Genomic DNA, 18,365 nt, shown 5'->3' with positions numbered 1-18,365 from the left:
CATGCTTGTCGTAAGAGGCGACTATGCTTGTGAGAGGCATGGTCAGTTGTGCCGACATGGTTGATGCATGAAATATTGCTGAGTTAAACAACAAACAAACCAACAAACAAACTTAAACCATACTCACTGCCTTTTAGCTGCACGTCACGTGTACCCAAGACAAGTTAGGATAGTGGTATTACAATGCACACCGTTTATCATATTACAGTATTCATTGATTTTGTGTCAGTATATATAAAACAAATGGCTGCTGATGCAACTTGGAGACAACGATATATCCATATATTCCCATTTTAGGTCTGGATATTAAATAGTGTTGGGTTTGCATAATCGATATACATAATACCATTTTAATATGCAGTCCTTGTGGGTTATAATGAATGCCTTATATGAATAAAGCGGGCTATGACTGCCCGTTCCTAACCCAGTGCCTTTTCAATCCAGTGTTAATCACAAAGCCAGGTAGATGTATGGTAATACGGGCAGGCATATTTCAGGGCAGATAGTATTGCACTACCTTCTGCGTGCATGCGAACCTATAGACTGTGACGGAACCTTAAAGAGAAAAAACGTCTTCACCGAAAGAGTTCCGTGGAGCGATATGTCATGTTTTGGTTTCGGGCAAAATTGACTGTAAATCTTGCAAAGTGTGAATTTGCTCAGGCACACGTTGTGTTGTTTGGGCATGTACTCGGTCAAGGTCAGGTACATCTGGTCAATACAAAAGCAGAAGCTATTACAAATTTCATAGTTCCGACAATCAAAACTGGCCCTTAACATTAATTTGTTGTCCAAATCGACAAAATGTCTTTGGGATAACCACTGCAAGGCAGCTTTTGAAAGAGTATACTCATGAATTTACCAGTCTTGAAAACATGAAAAAACATTTAAGCTGGCAATGGATGCAAATGACATTTGTGCTGGTGTTCCGTTACAGGAAGATGCAAACGGCGTCGATTTCCTTATTTTATTTTCTGAGAAATGTGTATTGCCTTTTTAATTGTATGCTTAGAACTGTATGTTTGAATATAATGTATTGTTTATTCATTGAAGTTGTGGGATTTTCACTGATTTCAGAATTTAGATCTGTTCCAACCGATTTCTAGGTTCCCTTTGCATTTCTATTTGGAACTCACCTCGAAACAATATAAGATTGTCAGATTGTCTTGTGTTAAATCTTGTAATGATAAACGTTATATCCGAATCCATGTTTACAAAACAATTGTTAGAAGCTACTTGTATTAATGACAAATCTTTAAATACCGAAACTTAGTCAGTGTTCATATCAAAGAAATATACTTTTTCACAAGCCATGCTGTAAAATAAATGTATATTTGATGTTTTTCTAAATACATATCTATACGCCAAAATGGAATCCTAGAATGACACGTGTTACGAATGACCGCTAGTCAGTCTCAATATAATCGGATATGTTTCACCGATAAGATAACTCTCTCCGTGAAGATATGACATCTCCATTGGAGGGTGAACACAGTGCAATCTTTGTCTGTCCAATCGTCTATTATAAGGGATGTTTGATTTAGTGGTCAGTTATTGGTACCCCAAACCACCATTTAGTATATTTATGGTCCGTTTATGTACGGATTGTGTCATATAAAGGTGGATAGAGCCGAATTTAATTGAACATTAGTTATTTGGGGTTCAATGACACGTTAATGTTACATTAACGTTTAATTCATTTGGGCCTTGATTCTAATGAGTTTAGACCATTAGTATTCTGTTCGTCGTATCTCTCAGATACAAATGGGAACTCCTGGCTGCATAAATGAAGACCTGATTTTCAGTGTTCCATTCATATATTTTTCACAGTTCTTTTCACTTAATCCCAAACGGAATCTGTTTCGGTGAATAATTAAGAATAATCGGTGGTTATTCTCTTGCATTGACGTTTTATATTTAATACTAATGGAAACGTACTTTCCCGCTAAAGTGTCATTTATTAAAGTGTTTTGATTTGTTGTAAACCCCCTTACTTTAACGAGGTCTCGCTCGTTATTTTGAATGTATATTTATGCCGAACTCTAGGCCATAATAATCATTTTGAGTGGTTGGTGATATCAAGCCCCCTTTTCCTCCGGATCTGCACATGCCGTGGAATATTCACAATGAAGACGCACACAGTCATCATAATGTGTACCCTGTCCCAAATCCGCAACAAACTCGACCCCGGTGGCCTATATATGCAGTGATACATACGTCACCCAGGTGGATGTTTAATCACTTCACACCTAGGCATTCACTGGTGTGTGTTCCAGTCAAACAAAATATTTCTCGTGTTTTACTCTTGGACTAGAACTCCGCATACCAATACTAGGATTTGAAGCAAATTAACAGAGCCCATTGCGTTGACCTGTCTTATCTACGAGAAAGTACAGTTTGGCCCCAGGCTAGTGCAGTGGTCATCAGCATGCCTGAGGTGCCCGGAGAGTCGGGTATTTCTTGGTCAGTGGGTCTACTCAGATGATTCACTAACATAGGATCCTCCTGGGAGACAGTGGTTGATGTCACTGGAGTGAACGTCATAGTCGGGTGTGTTTTAAATATCGGGAGAAAATGACATCCAACTTAATTCATTTCGGTTCAATGTATGTCCTTGTGCTGAATATGTTCGTGCTGTGGTGGGGGGCACGGGTGGCCCAGTCGTCTAAGGCGCCGCGATTCGCTGTGCAGAGTTGCGTCCCTTGGGCACGCCAGAAACCTATGATTGAGGGTTCGAATCCCGGTTCGCCCCGATTATGTTTCTAGGTTTGTCAGCACCATACCCGTGTTTGTGGGTTTCACCGAAGTGGTAAACATCTAAGACCTGCATCACTTCGGTCTTTCCTCCCACATTAAGCTGACACGCCGTGATATACCTGGAATACTGTTAAAAGCGGCGTTAAACCCAACTCACTCACTCGTGCTGTGGTGATTCCTAGTTGCGTTGTTTTATTACCTTCTATACGGGAATAAGAACACTTGTACAATTGTGTTCGGGCTGTGGTGATACCTAGTTGCGTTGTTTTATTACCTTCTATACGGGAATAGGAACACTTGTACAATTGTGTTCGGGCTGTGGTGATACCTAGTTGCGTTGTTTTATTACCTTCTATACGGGAATAGGAACACTTGTACAATTGTGTTCGGGCTGTGGTGATTCCTACTTGCGTTGTTTTATTACTTTCTATACGAGAATAGGAACACTTGTACAATTGTGTTCGGGCTGTGGTGATACCTAGTTGCGTTGTTTTATTACCTTCTATACGGGAATAAGAACACTTGTACAATTGTGTTCGGGCTGTGGTGATACATAGTTGCGTTGTTTTATTACCTTCTATACGGGAATAGGAACACTTGTACAATTGTGTTTGGGCTGTGGTGATACCTAGTTGCGTTGTTTTATTACCTTCTATACGGGAATAGGAACACTTGTACAATTGTGTTTGGGCTGTGGTGATACCTAGTTGCGTTGTTTTATTACCTTCTATACGGGAATAGGAACACTTGTACAATTGTGTTCGGGCTGTGGTGATACCTAGTTGCGTTGTTTTATTACCTTCTATACGGGAATAGGAACACTTGTACAATTGTGTTCGGGCTGTGGTGATATCTAGTTGCGTTGTTTTATTACCTTCTATACGGGAATAAGAACACTTGTACAATTGTGTTTGGGCTGTGGTGATACCTAGTTGCGTTGTTTTATTACCTTCTATACGGGAATAGGAACACTTGTACAATTGTGTTCGGGCTGTGGTGATACCTAGTTGCGTTGTTTTATTACCTTCTATACGGGAATAGGAACACTTATACAATTGTGTTCGGGCTGTGGTGATAACTAGTGTGCGTTGTTTTTATTACCTTCTATACGGGAATAGGAACACTTGTACAATTGTGTTCGGGCTGTGGGGAACCTAGTTGCGTTGTTTTTAGTACCTTCTATACGGGAATAGGAACACGTGTACAATTGTGTTTGGGCTGTGGTGATACCTAGTTGCGTTGTTTTTAGTACCTTCTATACGGGGATAGGAACACGTGTACAATTGTGTTCGGGCTGTGGTGATACCTAGTTGCGTTGTTTTTAGTACCTTCTATACGGGGATAGGAACACGTGTACAATTGTGTTTGGGCTGTGCTTATTGACTCAGACTTAATTGTGCTCATTCTTCTGTTTGGGGCATTGCGACATCCCCCAGTGTTGGAGTATTCACGTGTCATGCGCATGAATAATGGATGTAGTAGTGCGCCCTCGTCGTCGTCACGGCCTAGTTGTTACAACTTTGGATACAATACTTGCTACCGTTTGGTTTATCGGAAAGAACATTCTTTTGCTTGCGTTATTTATTCGAACTATCAATTTCTTACTCGTGATTTTAATCCTCATAAATAAAGACTTCTATTTCGGTCAATATGCTCTTGGCAGATATTGGAAGGTGAATTGGTAAAAGACGTTTTTGCTTCGTTCAATATAAATTGGTGGGGAAATATAGTTACACCAAGGAATTCGTCCGTCCGTCCTTCCTTCCGACGACTTTTATTGTGCGACCTTTAACTTGAAAACTGCGGCATGTATTTTTTCACATTTGGGGAAACTTTCTATGTTATTAAGAGAGGGACCGCTTACGTGGTCTAGTGGTAGAGCGTCCTCCCCGAGAGCTAAAGGTCCGGGGTTCGATACCTGGCCGTTTCATACCAAAAGACGTTAAAAGATGGTACTTGTTGTTACCCTGTCTGGCGCTCGGCATTATGGTGCTAAAACATGGACTGGTCGGCTCGGAGTCAGTATACTGTGTCTGAGTGGGGTATTCATGTTAAACTGCGTCATGGCGCGGGTTGTTAAGTCCTTCCACGTTGGTGACTTGTCAGACAGGCTGACCCTTCACACGATCAGGTTAGCTTTTCAAACCTCTCTATACCCTCATTTTTCACTTCACAGAATCACAGAAGAATGTTCCACTGTGAGATACCGCAGTCACCTCAGCCGCATACCAGTTGAAACTGCTGTCTAATTCATATTGGAAGGGCCTGAAAGCTGAAATGTTGTTTCAACTTATTGGGGTCACAAAACAACACTCACTCACTTCATTCATAAAGCGTTTGTCGTTTACTTTGATATGCACATATTATTTAAACCTCACTGACTTCGACCAATGCTAATCTCAAACGATCCAGTGACGCTGTAGGTCCATGTCATATAAAACTCAAACAAGGAGGGAATATGCGGTTTAACAGTAGCTCAATTCTGTCCCTTGTTTGAAGAGAGCAGACATGGCGCGGGTTGTTAAGTCCTTCCACGTTGGTGAACCTCGAGTACAGCTATGCTACGGACCCCGAATCCTCGAAGTTGAATATATGAATTGGGTTTAAGCTAGTTTAAGTCATATTGTTCTGTTTAATTTATTTAATTTATTAAAACGAGTAACAGTCGTCTAAAGCGCTGCAAATCAGAACCTTATATCGTGGATTCGAATCCAAGATTCGCCTTTATTATGTTGTCAGCACCACACCCGTGCTCGTGGGCTTCACCAAAGTTCAACATCTGAGAGCTTCATCACTGGGGCTTTCCTCCCCATTAAGCTGACACATTGTGTTATAACTGGAATACTGTTCAAAGCGCTGTTAAAACCCAACTCACTCACTCTTCGCACATCAAGCTGACACGCCGTGACTGAAATGCAGTTGAAAGGGGCATTAAACCACACTCACTAACCCTTTTCAATTCGCGTTTGCGCGGCCTGATAAGCAAGATGGAAAGCATCGATACTTGTTTGACCAAAGTAACATGTTAAGTATTGTCTCCTGTTTCAGACAGCTTACATAGTCTGGTTTAATATCCGAGGTAACTTGAGGTACGTTACATAAAGTCCTGGCTCTCGTCTCTTTGGCTATCCCTTTCTTTGTGACATCTCGTGTAGCGTTCGAACTTTAGTTTGGGATGTAAAAACACAACAATGTGGCACTTGTTAGGAGCGTTATTAGGGGATATTTCTTCCTAATTGGATTTTGCCCAGGTTGTCTGACGTCCGGCTGTCATTTCAATGTCGTGCCGTGTTACATTGTCAGTTGCAGAAGCCTGAAACACATGCCGTTCACGCCCTCATTAGAATGGCCAATTATATATGCTGAGGTCAAATAAAGAGTATAGGTGTACTGCACTATTGTCATGGCAAATGGAAACATGGATCTGGCTATGGGTAAGTCATATATAACACTTAATAAAACATGCAAACATGCTTGTTTTATCTCATGGCACATGGTCGACTAGCTGTTGGTTTTTTCTATAGGGTAACGTATTCGAATTAAGGTTAAACTCTCATTGGGATAGATCCACTTCTGTGGTTTTGGTTCGATGTCAAACCTTGGACGACAATGGTGGACGCGTGTTGACCAGCGACTGACCGAAATAAACTTTCGTCGACCAATGTTAGTACATGTTAACTGATTGACATCATACTTCGGTTAACCAGAGTTAAACTACTGAACCCCTGGTTGCGGTTGTCTGGTTAGGAGTCACCAGGTGACGTCATCGTAAAAGCGAATTAGTTCTAATGATTGATTCAACCACGAATGAAAGCATGCTAACGAACATAATTATCTAGACCTTTAAATTATATATGTATTTTGATATGCGCGAGGGATGGTTGATATAGATACTTCAGACTCAATATGAAACTTTGATGTTGATTTTAAATCTCTATTTGGTGTCCTATTCAATATTGTGAACTTTCCTGTCGTTTTACATGCATTATATGGAAAGGTACAATGTCAACGTTGTCCGCCAATAAAATACTTGTTGATACGCACACCTTTTCGCGAAATCTGGTATCATCCCTATTTGATAATGATTCATAAAACATATTTATGATATTGTCGGAATCTTACAATTGACTTTTAGTAGAGATCTCATATGAATGTGTTTTGTCGCTTTAATTTTTATTAACCCCTCATAGTTTTATAATATTAATTCACAAGGCTACAGTGTGTCTACCCCTGACAGCCATATCCTATAGTCCATTTGTTCTTTTTCAAAGAGATGTATCGAGGATTCCAAACAAAGTGCCCTTAAAATTGCTCAGAATTGCGATATTTGCGAGTTCTTACTTTCCTAAATTTAGAGGTATTCCAACATTTAATTTTAACATTGTATTTAGTACAATAATGTAAAATTAGGCATTAAAGACTTTTCGGTATTGGTCATATTGTCATGCAAGTCATCAGTCTCCCACAAAACCGTAACAGTCGTGTTGTTGCCGTGGAAGGTGACTGATAATGTATGGTTAAGAGGCAACTAACAGGATCGGGTGGTCAGGCTCGCTGACTTGCTTAATGCATGTCATCTTATCCCAATTGCGTAGATCGATGCTTATAATGTCAATCACTGGTATATTTACAGACCGCCGTCATATAGCTGGGATATTGCTGAATGCTGCGTCAAACAACAAACAAACAAACAGTTAAACAGTTAAACAGCCTAACTGCAGACCTGGGGCCGAATATCGGCTTCCAAGCAGGTCTCGATAAACTATTCTGAATTCAGGTTCTGTCCGATGTTATCCTTGATGAACACTTGTCAAAACAGGCTAATTTTTTTCAGAAATGGGGTAACCTTAGTTGACTCAGCTTAGTCAATTTTTGATAATCAAGCGCACGTACTCATTCGTCACCATTCGCATGTTTCCGTAACCTACAAAATTGACCTCATTCGACTAGTCACGGAATTACACAGGTTGGTAGCGAATGTGATATCGCTCAGTCCAACGACCTCGATGGGCTTTGCATCCCGCGCACCTCCCCGTACCAGTGTACAGTAATAAGGAGGTCCCATGGGATAACATACCCCGTCTCACCGTCACGCGACCTTTCTCCCTGCACCTCCCATATTGAGTCAACCCCACAAGGGGTGTAAATGAAGGTTTCCCATTACCGCCCAGGATGTGTCCACGAGCGTTGCGCAAGCACAATCGCCTCTCACACCTATTTACAACTATTATCAACCAAATACGTTCCAAAAGAAATATACAATAAAAGGAATTCAATACATGTTTACCATTTCGTTTGAATAGATTTAAACGTATTGCACAATAATGTCGCCATGGAACTATCTGGGTCATTTGGAAATGACTGTGAATCATAGTTTGTCGGTCGAGCTCGTTTGAACAGCTAGCTAGGTACTTGTGCACACAGGGCCGCTACACCCGACGGAGTTAAGGTGTTGAAGGTAGGTTTTAAATAGGTCACTGTTTAACGCAAAGATGTTGTATATATCAAGGTGAATTTGTTTTAACTACCTCGTGTATATGGGGGTATGTTGTTGAAGCTTTCTCGCACGACGCCGAAGACCCGTTGTTTTCTTTACATTGGTACAATATAGACACACTACATTGAACCCCATCGCCATATTGCGGAGTGAACAAACTCCCATGGCAAATTTAGTATTTGTTTTAAACGATGTTCTACCTTTAGACTTGTAAGACCTAACAGTGACGTTTTGGGACGATGACACTTAATTCTAAAATAGGTAGCAATTCTAGGCTTCGTTTCCGAGCCATAACTCTCAAACTAACAAATATATTTGAATGAAACTATACATATTCAATGACCACGAGCTCAATTTTTATATTTTGGGGTTTCCATGGAAACAATTTGGAAGTTCCAAAGAGTGTTTCTACTTAGGATAAATTAAGCTACTTATTGTTCATGACCCGTGAAGGTCCGGGGTAGAATATGTCTTCAGCAACCAATTCTTGCCATAAAAAGCGACTATGCTTGTTGCAAAAGGCGAATAACGGGATCGGGTGGTCAGGCTCGCTGACTTGGTTGATGCATGTCTTCGTATCCCAATTGCGTGGATCGTTGTTCATGATGTCAATCACTGGATTGTCTGGTCCAGATTCGATTATTTACAGACCGCCGTCATATATAGCTGGAATATTGTTGAGTGCGGCGTTAAAGAACAAACAAACATATATGATGCAAAGAAGAAGTTGAAGCGGTGGTCAAAAGCTATTGCCCTGGGGCAGTTACGAAACATGTCTCGAAAAAATACATTTCGATTTCTGTAATTCAAGATGAGTATGAGGTTTGTGAACAAGAACAAAGGCGATACCACAATGGGCAGTTTAGTAAGGAAATACACTGCCGGGCAGAAACAACTACACACCCATGTTTGGTGGTGGCTAAAATGAAACAAACAAGAAATGGTTATTCGATGGTTATATAATGGTGATGGTGACGGGTATATGACTGTGTTTGGACCTTATGTATGCAGTGTTTCGGCAACTGTTCTCAGCCTTGTAATGTTATGGTATCGTTTGTACTTTTTGGGTCAAATCCCATGTGCATGAGTGTAGTTTCTTTGGCGTCAGTTTGTGTAGTAACCGGTGCTTAACCCTTTCAAGGTGCATGCATACACCATGATCTTTGAATAGACTGAAGCATGCTCATGTTTAACCTGCTATGCATATTATGAAAACCCGATATGAGGTTCTTTCGAAAACCGAAATATATTATTTCACCCTGACCAATCCTACAAGGGCACAGTAGGGTAGCCTAGTGGTTAAAGCGTTCGCTTGTCATGCCGAAGACCTGGGTTTGATTCCCCACATGGGTACAATGTGTGAGGCCCAATTCTTTTGTGCCCCTGCTGGGATATTGCTCGAATATTGCTAAAAGCACTTGGTATTTTTTCCAAACTTGATTCGCTCACCCTTCGACTATCTCATTAAAATCAGATCTTAGTTCTCGCTACCGATAGGGGCGGTCGGGTAGCCTAGTGGTTAAAGCGTTCGCTCGTCACGCCGAAGACCCAGGGTCGATTCCCGACATGGATACAATGTGTGAAGCCCATTTCTGGTGTCCCCCGCCGTGATATTGCTGGGATATTGCTAAAAGCGGCGTAAAACCATATTCACTCACTCACTCTCGCTACCGATAAACAAAGATCTGGGGACATCCCATTACGGGTCACGTCGGCACGGCCTTTTATCCAACCAATCAGAGCTTCGCTTACCAGATCCTGAAAGTGACAGTCGAATGTGTTTTCTAATCATGCAACCTCGAAATATTTAACACGGGGTATTCCGAACGACAGTTACGGGTTTTATGATTATATCCATACAATCGAGGCCATCTATAAGCCATTCCAGAATGTTGCTTTGGTCAGTTTTAATTTTTTTAATCGCGAATACGTCAAAATATGTTTCGAATCGTAGTCGCCAGTTTGAAACTAGTGCCGTAAAGCTCGAGATAGCTGCCTTCTGATTGGCAAATGTCGATTTCTTGTCAGTCATTTCATTGGTCGGTCAATGTTCGCGAAAGGTCGTTCTAAAGGGATGTCCTCAGATCTTTGGTTAGCGGTAGCGAGACTAAGATCTGATTTTAATGAGATTGACCCTTTGAGAACCTCTGGTATCATCACTACTTGATGGAGATTCACGGACGCATGCTCATGATATAGTCGGTATCGTCCAATCATCTCTACTTTTGGCAGAAATGTTAGGTGACCTGACTCTGACCTGACTCTGACCTGACTCTGATCTGACTCCCAGGACTATTTGCGCTCATGTCTTACAAATCAGTCATTACATAAACAATTTCTGTTTCTGTATTTAAATACGCGTATGTAAGTTTGTAAACCAAAACATAATTTGTCCGATTAAAAAGAAAATTATGAGGAAATATAAAAACAATGTATTTCTTTATTATGTTCCTAGTGGAAACGGATAATTTACATATTTTAGTAACAATGGTAAATCGATGTTAATGAATACCTATCATGTTGTTGTATCAATGTGATAATACGACTACAAAGGAAATGCAATTCACGTCAAGCAGGAGGCGTATACGGGTCTGTCCAACATTTAGACAATAAACACGTTTAGCTGTTAAACACAACCCTTAACACAAGGAACGTGTTTAGGCTTGTGTCTGGGATCTACACATATTTTAACAGTATCTGGTCCTTGTTATATCGGCGTTAACTATCAATCCTTAATCCCGAATATTATATTATAAGCATATGCAAATACAGCAGTAGTACCAACATGCAAATAATCCTGACACGTGTAATGGTATATTGATGATGTCAAGAACTTGAACATGTATTTGTCCGGGTGGAGATGATATGGGCGGTGTGTATCCTGTGATTAATATCACTGACCAAAGGCCATATCCTTATGAGTAATATCATGAAAACGTTTGTAAATGAATTATATATATTTTCTTATTAATCTACTTTTGATCGCATACCACATTTCATGATTTAGCTGCCGGCTTGTCCTAGTGATGTACAACGGTGTTCGGTTAGATTTCCTTGCCTGGTGTCATGTCGTAATATCCACAGATTTGGTTTTGCGTGGTTAAAACCATCTCACTCTCTAAACGACTTGTTCAAATCTTTGCTCATCTAAGTTTACATTGAATTATTAAAAAAAATATGTTTTCTGTAACGACATTACATGTATGCTTGTGGAATCCTACTCCAGCTGTCATTGTTTTCGCCTAGATAGATACGTGCTATTTTTAAATTGTGATGTTTGCTTAATGCCCTGAACGTGCACCAATTACGTTTATTTAACAGGGTTTCGTACATTGATATCACACTGTAGGGCAGTGCACTCTTGAACAAATGCTGAATTTAGGTCAGAATTATACACTGTCAAAAAAGGTATTTAAATCCTAAACACAAAGCTAAAAGCGTTCCTTGTCCCATAATCTTGACATGTTTAGGATTGTGTTTAACAGCTTAGCGTGATAGAGGCTAAATGTAGGAAAGACTTGTATGCCTCCCTTGAAATTCATTGTAGGTGAGTTTTAAAAAGTCGCGGGTCTATTGCGGTAATCAGATATACTTTTCATTGTCAGTTTCCGTTTACTGTATGGAATATATGCTATATGCTATACAATTATACAAATGTGGTATAAATAACGATTACATTTATATCTGTTGATAGTTATATTTGGCCAAGAAGATTAATTTATATGTCATCTGATATCGTTCAGTTATGGTCAATTAGCTAATTCCGTTTCACTGATTTACCCACCCGAACAATACATAAGAGGCCAGAGAGACCATCTGTTTCATATTTAGATCTATGCATGAAGATTCAGAGTGACAAAAACTCTCCAAAAGACTGTATGGCAAGAGGAATGACTTCAACTTTCCAATTTCAACTTTCCCTTTATGTCGAGCAATATTCCAGTAGTTTCAGCGTCTGGTGTCTACATTTCACAACGTTTGAGTTACAGTCGATCATGTTTGTTTTTTCTGGGAAGATTTCAAAGAGGGTCAGGACTGATCAGGTTTCCAGGTATTCAAGACCTTAGTACAGATTCCGAAATGTTTCAGGGAATATATGTGGAAGACATTTCCCAATGTGTCGCATCAGTGACCAAAATAATGTCTGATTTCCTATTTTGACTTGTACCATATGTTCCCGTGTTTGTTAAGGTTAATATTTGACTTGCCTTTGCATGTGTTTGTGACGCGTGTTACCGATGAGGCAGGATAACCTCAACTTTTTGCGACCACCAGGAATCACCACTACCAGCAGAGATTTCTTATATGATTCTGGAAAGGGTTTGACGCTTTTATCAATTTTTAATAACATTCTGTGTGTATGTGCGTGCGAGCTTTCGTGCGTGCGTGCGTGCGTGCGTGCGTGCGTGCGTATAATAGATTATATGGTCTCTGGTCCAATATTGTATTGATATTGCTATCATAGATAAGTTAAACTGAATCATGAGTTTGTAAACAAGTTAAATCGTGTTAGGATATTTTGAACACAAATGTTATCTCAAAGTATCCTCTTTATACGGTGAGCTTCAGTACTTCGGTACTAACAGCATGCAGTATTTCCACATTTGACTGGACTTGCGTAAGTGAATTCTTGCCACACGTCTCAGGCGGATATAGTCCAGGTATTTGAAAATAATAATTGTCTTGACCAGTCAAACCAGTAGCTGCAAAAACGAAAAGCGATCTACACCAAGTAACAGATCAGGCAGGTCATGCATTGTAACTATCCAATCCTACCATTAGTAGGCTCCAGCAACAAGTATAGGGTACTGGGGATATAGTCGCTCGTCGGGATCCCTATGTCGGACAAGCGTTGGTCCGTCACGGTCTATTTCCAGTCTTAAGTCAATAGGCCACTCCCCACTACCACCATCATGGCTGAACTATTTCTAAAAACAGCGGAATGCATTGCACACCCACACCCAACGTAGGACACGAATGAGTTAAATCAGTCCATTGCTACCCCGTAAACCGCATGGGACAAGAATGATTTAGAAAAAAGAGTCCTAAATTTCATATTATCAGCAACCGTAAATGCAAAGCATTGAACCCTTACTGCTGTGCCACCGTGATTTGTGGTAACACGTTTTGATATCAAGGCGTCATAACTCCAATTTTGAACCACTATTTACTCGTGTGTGTCAACATTGAGTGTCATGTCCACAATAGAATACATCAAGCAATTTCTTTCGATGAACATGTATTTTGAGAATTATTTTGCCTCTTCACATCAGAGAAATGTATAGCCAACATATTACAACAAATACTACTTACTGTCCTATAACGATGCAATCAGAAATGGCAGAGTAATGTGCAACAATGATATTTTCAAAATGGCTGCCGTGTTCGTCCGGTTACTTATCCCTCCATGGATACGACTTAAGAGATCACATAGCTCATAGACACAGAGGTATTACATGTCATATGTTATAACACTGTCAATGTGGTTGCAGCCAATATAGCAGAAATATTGCTGAGTGCGGCGTTAAACAACAAACAAACAAACAAACAAACAAACAAACAAACAAAACGTTACGAGACGACCATGTTCTAGGAAAAGTCAAACAATATGGCTTCAGAGAGAGAGAGAGAGAGCGAGAGAGAGAGAGAGCGAGAGAGAGAGAGAAAGAGAGAGAGAGAGAGAGATTAAATGTAACTATACGTTTGTATATGTATATTGTGTTCTGAGCGTTGTAGTACGGGATGTTGAAATAGCCACGTGATTCACATTGCGCAACATAGTAGGGAGAGGCGAGCCATCTGAACTCAAGCCGTGCACACCAGACAGCTGTCGGAATGACGCCTGACTATATTCCACAATGTTAACGTGAAGGAATACAGGATTATATGTCACCGTGTTTCCCTGGTCTCTGTGAAGGGTGTACCACAGGGAGGTTTGCGAGGATACATTATCCTTGCAAGGTAAGTGTCACACAATCCGACAGTGGATATTGAGTTGCGAAAAACAATCCTCCAAACACCTTGGTATTAAAATATCTGTCTAAACTGAGTTGGGGGGGGGGGGGGGGGGGGGGGGGGGGGGCAGACCTGACGATATGAAGCAAACAGGAGTAACAAAGTATTTAATGACAACTTCTTTATTCTATTCTGATGTCACGGCTCGGTACAGATCCTTATACCATTGTCAGGCAAGAGTCAATCAAAAAGGGCTCAAGTTTGACTGGGGTTTGTTGTGGTACTTAATATTCATGGTATATATCAGGAGTAGGATACATTTTCAAATATTTCTTCCTGAAGTGTAAGGTTATTTTTACCCCAACCACACCTGTTGGACACTAAATCAAAACTTCGGAATGTTGATCTTGCATCTACCATGCTTTCGATCAAAATCAAATTATGACTAAGCAATATTCCAGCTCTGTGACGGCGATTTACTCAATTGGGATACGATGACATGCATCAACCAAATCAGCGATCCCGTTAGTCGCCTCTTACGACAAGCTTAGTCGCCTCTTAAGGCAAGTATTGCTAAAGTACATATTCTAACCCGAATCTTCACGGGGCTCAAATTATGAACGTATATATTTCCCTTTTTGCAAGCTTTACGGTTGGCGCATCCGGAGAAACAATGGTAATTAAGGACATCTTTTGTCATATACCTGTACACGCTTGCCGTAAAAGGCGACTATGCTAACGGGATCGGGTGGTCAGACTCGCTGATTTTGTTGATTGCGTTGATCGATGCTCATGATGTCAATCACTGGATTGTCTGGTTCAGACACGATTATTTACAGACCGCCATCATATAGCTTGAATACTGCTGAGTGCGGCGTTAAACAAGGAACAAACAAACAACATATATACATATGTATGTAAACAAGATTGACTATTTACATGCCATGTAACTAAAGACAGTTATTGACCAACTATCACTCTTCCACTCGAATAACTCGCGAAATAAAAACATGGTGAAGATTAGTTACATATGACAGTAGAGGTCCAATATACTTGATGTATTCAGAGCTGTATTCATAATCTGTTTACATAAACTTTGTTAACTGCGTAAATATAGTTACAAACATATCAGCTGTGTGTTGACAATGGTTACAGATTGTGAAGGTAACGTCACATGCTGAATAATTGTTTCGCGTCACAGTCGTCATACAATAACAATAGGAAATGAATAATTACGAGCTGGACAGAACACCTTGTTGTGTAAATTAGCCATTCCTTTGTCCCATATTTTCACTTATATTTACAGAAATAGTGAGTGAGTTGTATTTAACGCCGCTTTTAACAGTATTCCAGTTATATCACGGCGTGTCAGCTTAATTTTGGAGGAAAGCCCCAAGTGATGCAGGTCTTAGACGTTTACTACTTCGGTGAAACCCACGAGCACGGGTATGGTCATGACAAACCTAGAAGAATAATCGGGGCGAACCGGGATTCGAACCCACAGTCAAGGGACACAACTCTGCACAGCGAATTGCGGCGCCTTAGACGACTGGGCCACCCGTGCCCCCTACAGCACTATCCAAAGTACCAATATATATAAACCAGTCTTCCAATATTGATAATAATTTATGTCCATGTGAATTAAATCTTCCAACTATACACTGTACAGATTGTTTTGCTCTTCCCTGTAAAGTGTGTACTGTATACATGGTGTACTATAGGCCGTATGGCTTCATATGGACCGCCTCCGTGGTCGAGGGGTAGATCGTCTGCCGGGAGAGCGGGTAGTTGGGGGTTCGATCCTCGGGCGCGTCATACCAAAAGACGTTAAAGATGGTACTTGTTGTTACCCTGCCTGGCGTCGTTCGGCACTAAGTTTACCGCAGTTTAACATGAATACCCCACTCAGACACATTATACTGACTCCGAGTCCTTGTTGAATGCGGAATGGTACCTTAGTGCTAGCATTAGTCCGGACTAGTACTAGCGCGCGCACGCGCGCACGCACGCACACGCACACACACACACACACACACACACACACACACACACACACACACACACACACACACACGTGCATGCACGTTGTTATATCAGTGCAATAATTTTGAACGCGACGTTAAACCACACTTATCTCAAGGTGTCAGACCCGAAGGCTCAAATATTTTAAATGTGGTATGGTACCTTAGTGCCAACGCTTGCCACAGTTGCGGGCCTATAAACGCTTGCCATGTTGGAGGTCCCCATCTCGCTGTGCAAAGTTTCATTCCCTCCCCGTCGATATGTCCGCTGATCGAATCCTAATTTCTCCCTGATGAACCTTTGTCTTTCAACACCGCCCCTTCTCGCGAGTTTCCCTCAAAATGGTAATGACCGAGACCCGTGTCACAATACTGATTAAACTGAAATACACAGTGGCGTTTAATCCAATTCTCTCACCGGACACCAACACGCCACGAATACACGAGGTGCTCTTGTTTATTATCTCAATAAGACTCCGTGATACATATCCTGTGTGAAACTGCAGAAATGTCTGGATTTTTCGATATTGACCTGAATAGCATCTGTTTCAGAACCAACTAACTGATCGTCCTTGACCACTACCGGAACCCCCAGCGAGGCAGCTGGAATGGGGGTTTTTCAACAGCTATTTTTGTTGTTCAAGAAGAACTTCATTCTCCGAAAAAGGCAACCTGTAAGTACTAGCCAAGTTGAAACTTACAGCATTAAAGGCACTACGAACAACAAGTAATGTTTTTTGTTTCTTCTGGAAAACCGAAAAGAAAAGAAAAGAGACTTTTTTTGGCTAGTTGGTCGTCTCCATACAGATCACTTTGATCAATGGCTCATCGTAGTGGGCGGTGGAGTCATGTCGGATTCACCGGTTTCGATTCCCAACATGGGCACACTTTGTTAAGCCATTGATATTCAGGGATATTGCTAAATGACAACTCACTCACTTCCTCACTTTTGAAAGATTCTCACGTCCACATTAGAGTATATATGTAACAAACAAGTCTATTGTAAATAAGATCACACAGCTTATTATTCGACCCTTGGGGGATCGAGTTTCTGACGCCGGGCGTGCATTGAAATAAACAACAAGGATGTCATATCTATTTGAGTGTGAAATAAGTCCTTTCAAGCATATCCCGTGAGTCTATAGAACACTGCAGTAATTTCAATAAGTCAGTGCTTACACAAGACGGCTGCATTTAGAAAGGCGCTGACAGCTCTTGGCAACAATTTCTATAGTTTATTTAGGTAGTGAATGTGACGTGCGATAAACTCGGTTATTTTTTAAGGTAAGCAGTATTTCATTTGACTCTCGGAGCAGGACTGACCCTTTCGTTTAAGACGCCGAGATTCGCTGTGAATAATTGCGGGCCAGAGACAGACGCCACCCTTTCCTTCCACATTAAGCTGACATGCCGTGATATAACTGAAATACTGTTTAAAGCCGTAGTAAACTCACACACTCACTACTGATCCCCCAAAACGAAAATTTTCCAGTATTTCTGTCACTGTTTCATGTATAACGTAAATTATGTACAACCGCCGTCATATAGCTGGAATTTTGCAGAGTGATGTGTTAAACAACAAACTGTTTCATATCATTTTAAAATGTGATATAATGCGCTGTGAAGATTTTAAGGTTTTTCTTTTTACGGTTGAGTGACTCTAATATAAAATAAAATTCTGACAATGCAGGTTTTATTATGAATGGCTCAGGTAGGCTATATGGTCGGCGTTTAAATTGAAACTTGTTCTTAACATAAAGTATTTCTTTGTCTGAGTTGTTAAGAGACTGGACCGCCTCCGTGGTGAATATTTACAACTGGATATAAATAAGGCCCCTCTCGTTTTTTTTTCATATATCCTGAACTTCTTTGTGATATGTCTTAAATTATATTTTTTTATAAATATCTCCAGATACCACCAATGCCTGATGAAAAGGTGGTAAAGGAAAATGTGTTATTCTTGATGGACACAAATACTGGTTCAGGTCACGTGATATATATAGGCAGAGGAAGAAATGAAAGCGCACTCAAGTAATCAGGCTTGCCATAGAACAGACACAAAACATATCATTAGATAATCGATTTCTGTTTTCGTATTTCAAAAACTTATGAGTGTCATACAAATCGAAAGGGAT

At 40.6% G+C, this 18,365-nt stretch overlaps 1 protein-coding gene across 3 annotated transcripts in view; it reads left to right on the top strand.

The window, feature by feature from the left end:
• The window catches only part of LOC139468221 (uncharacterized), a 134,393-nt gene that overhangs the window by 15,560 nt on the left and 100,468 nt on the right, over positions 1-18,365 (top strand). For 2 of the 3 annotated variants that reach the window (XM_071250043.1, XM_071250041.1), the window contains exon 2: positions 16,783-16,904. In XM_071250043.1, the coding sequence (XP_071106144.1) occupies positions 16,839-16,904 (66 nt within the window). In that variant the 5' untranslated portion in view covers positions 16,783-16,838. Of the gene's footprint in view, positions 1-8,130; positions 8,216-16,782; positions 16,905-18,365 lie in introns of those variants that run through there. The other variant, XM_071250042.1, reaches the window with a different exon arrangement.

This window comes from Haliotis cracherodii, unplaced genomic scaffold (genome assembly GCF_022045235.1).
Source record: "Haliotis cracherodii isolate W230 unplaced genomic scaffold, xgHalCrac1.p SCAF_2, whole genome shotgun sequence".
NCBI lineage: Eukaryota > Metazoa > Mollusca > Gastropoda > Lepetellida > Haliotidae > Haliotis > Haliotis cracherodii.
This window is presented reverse-complemented; position numbering and strand designations above follow the sequence as displayed.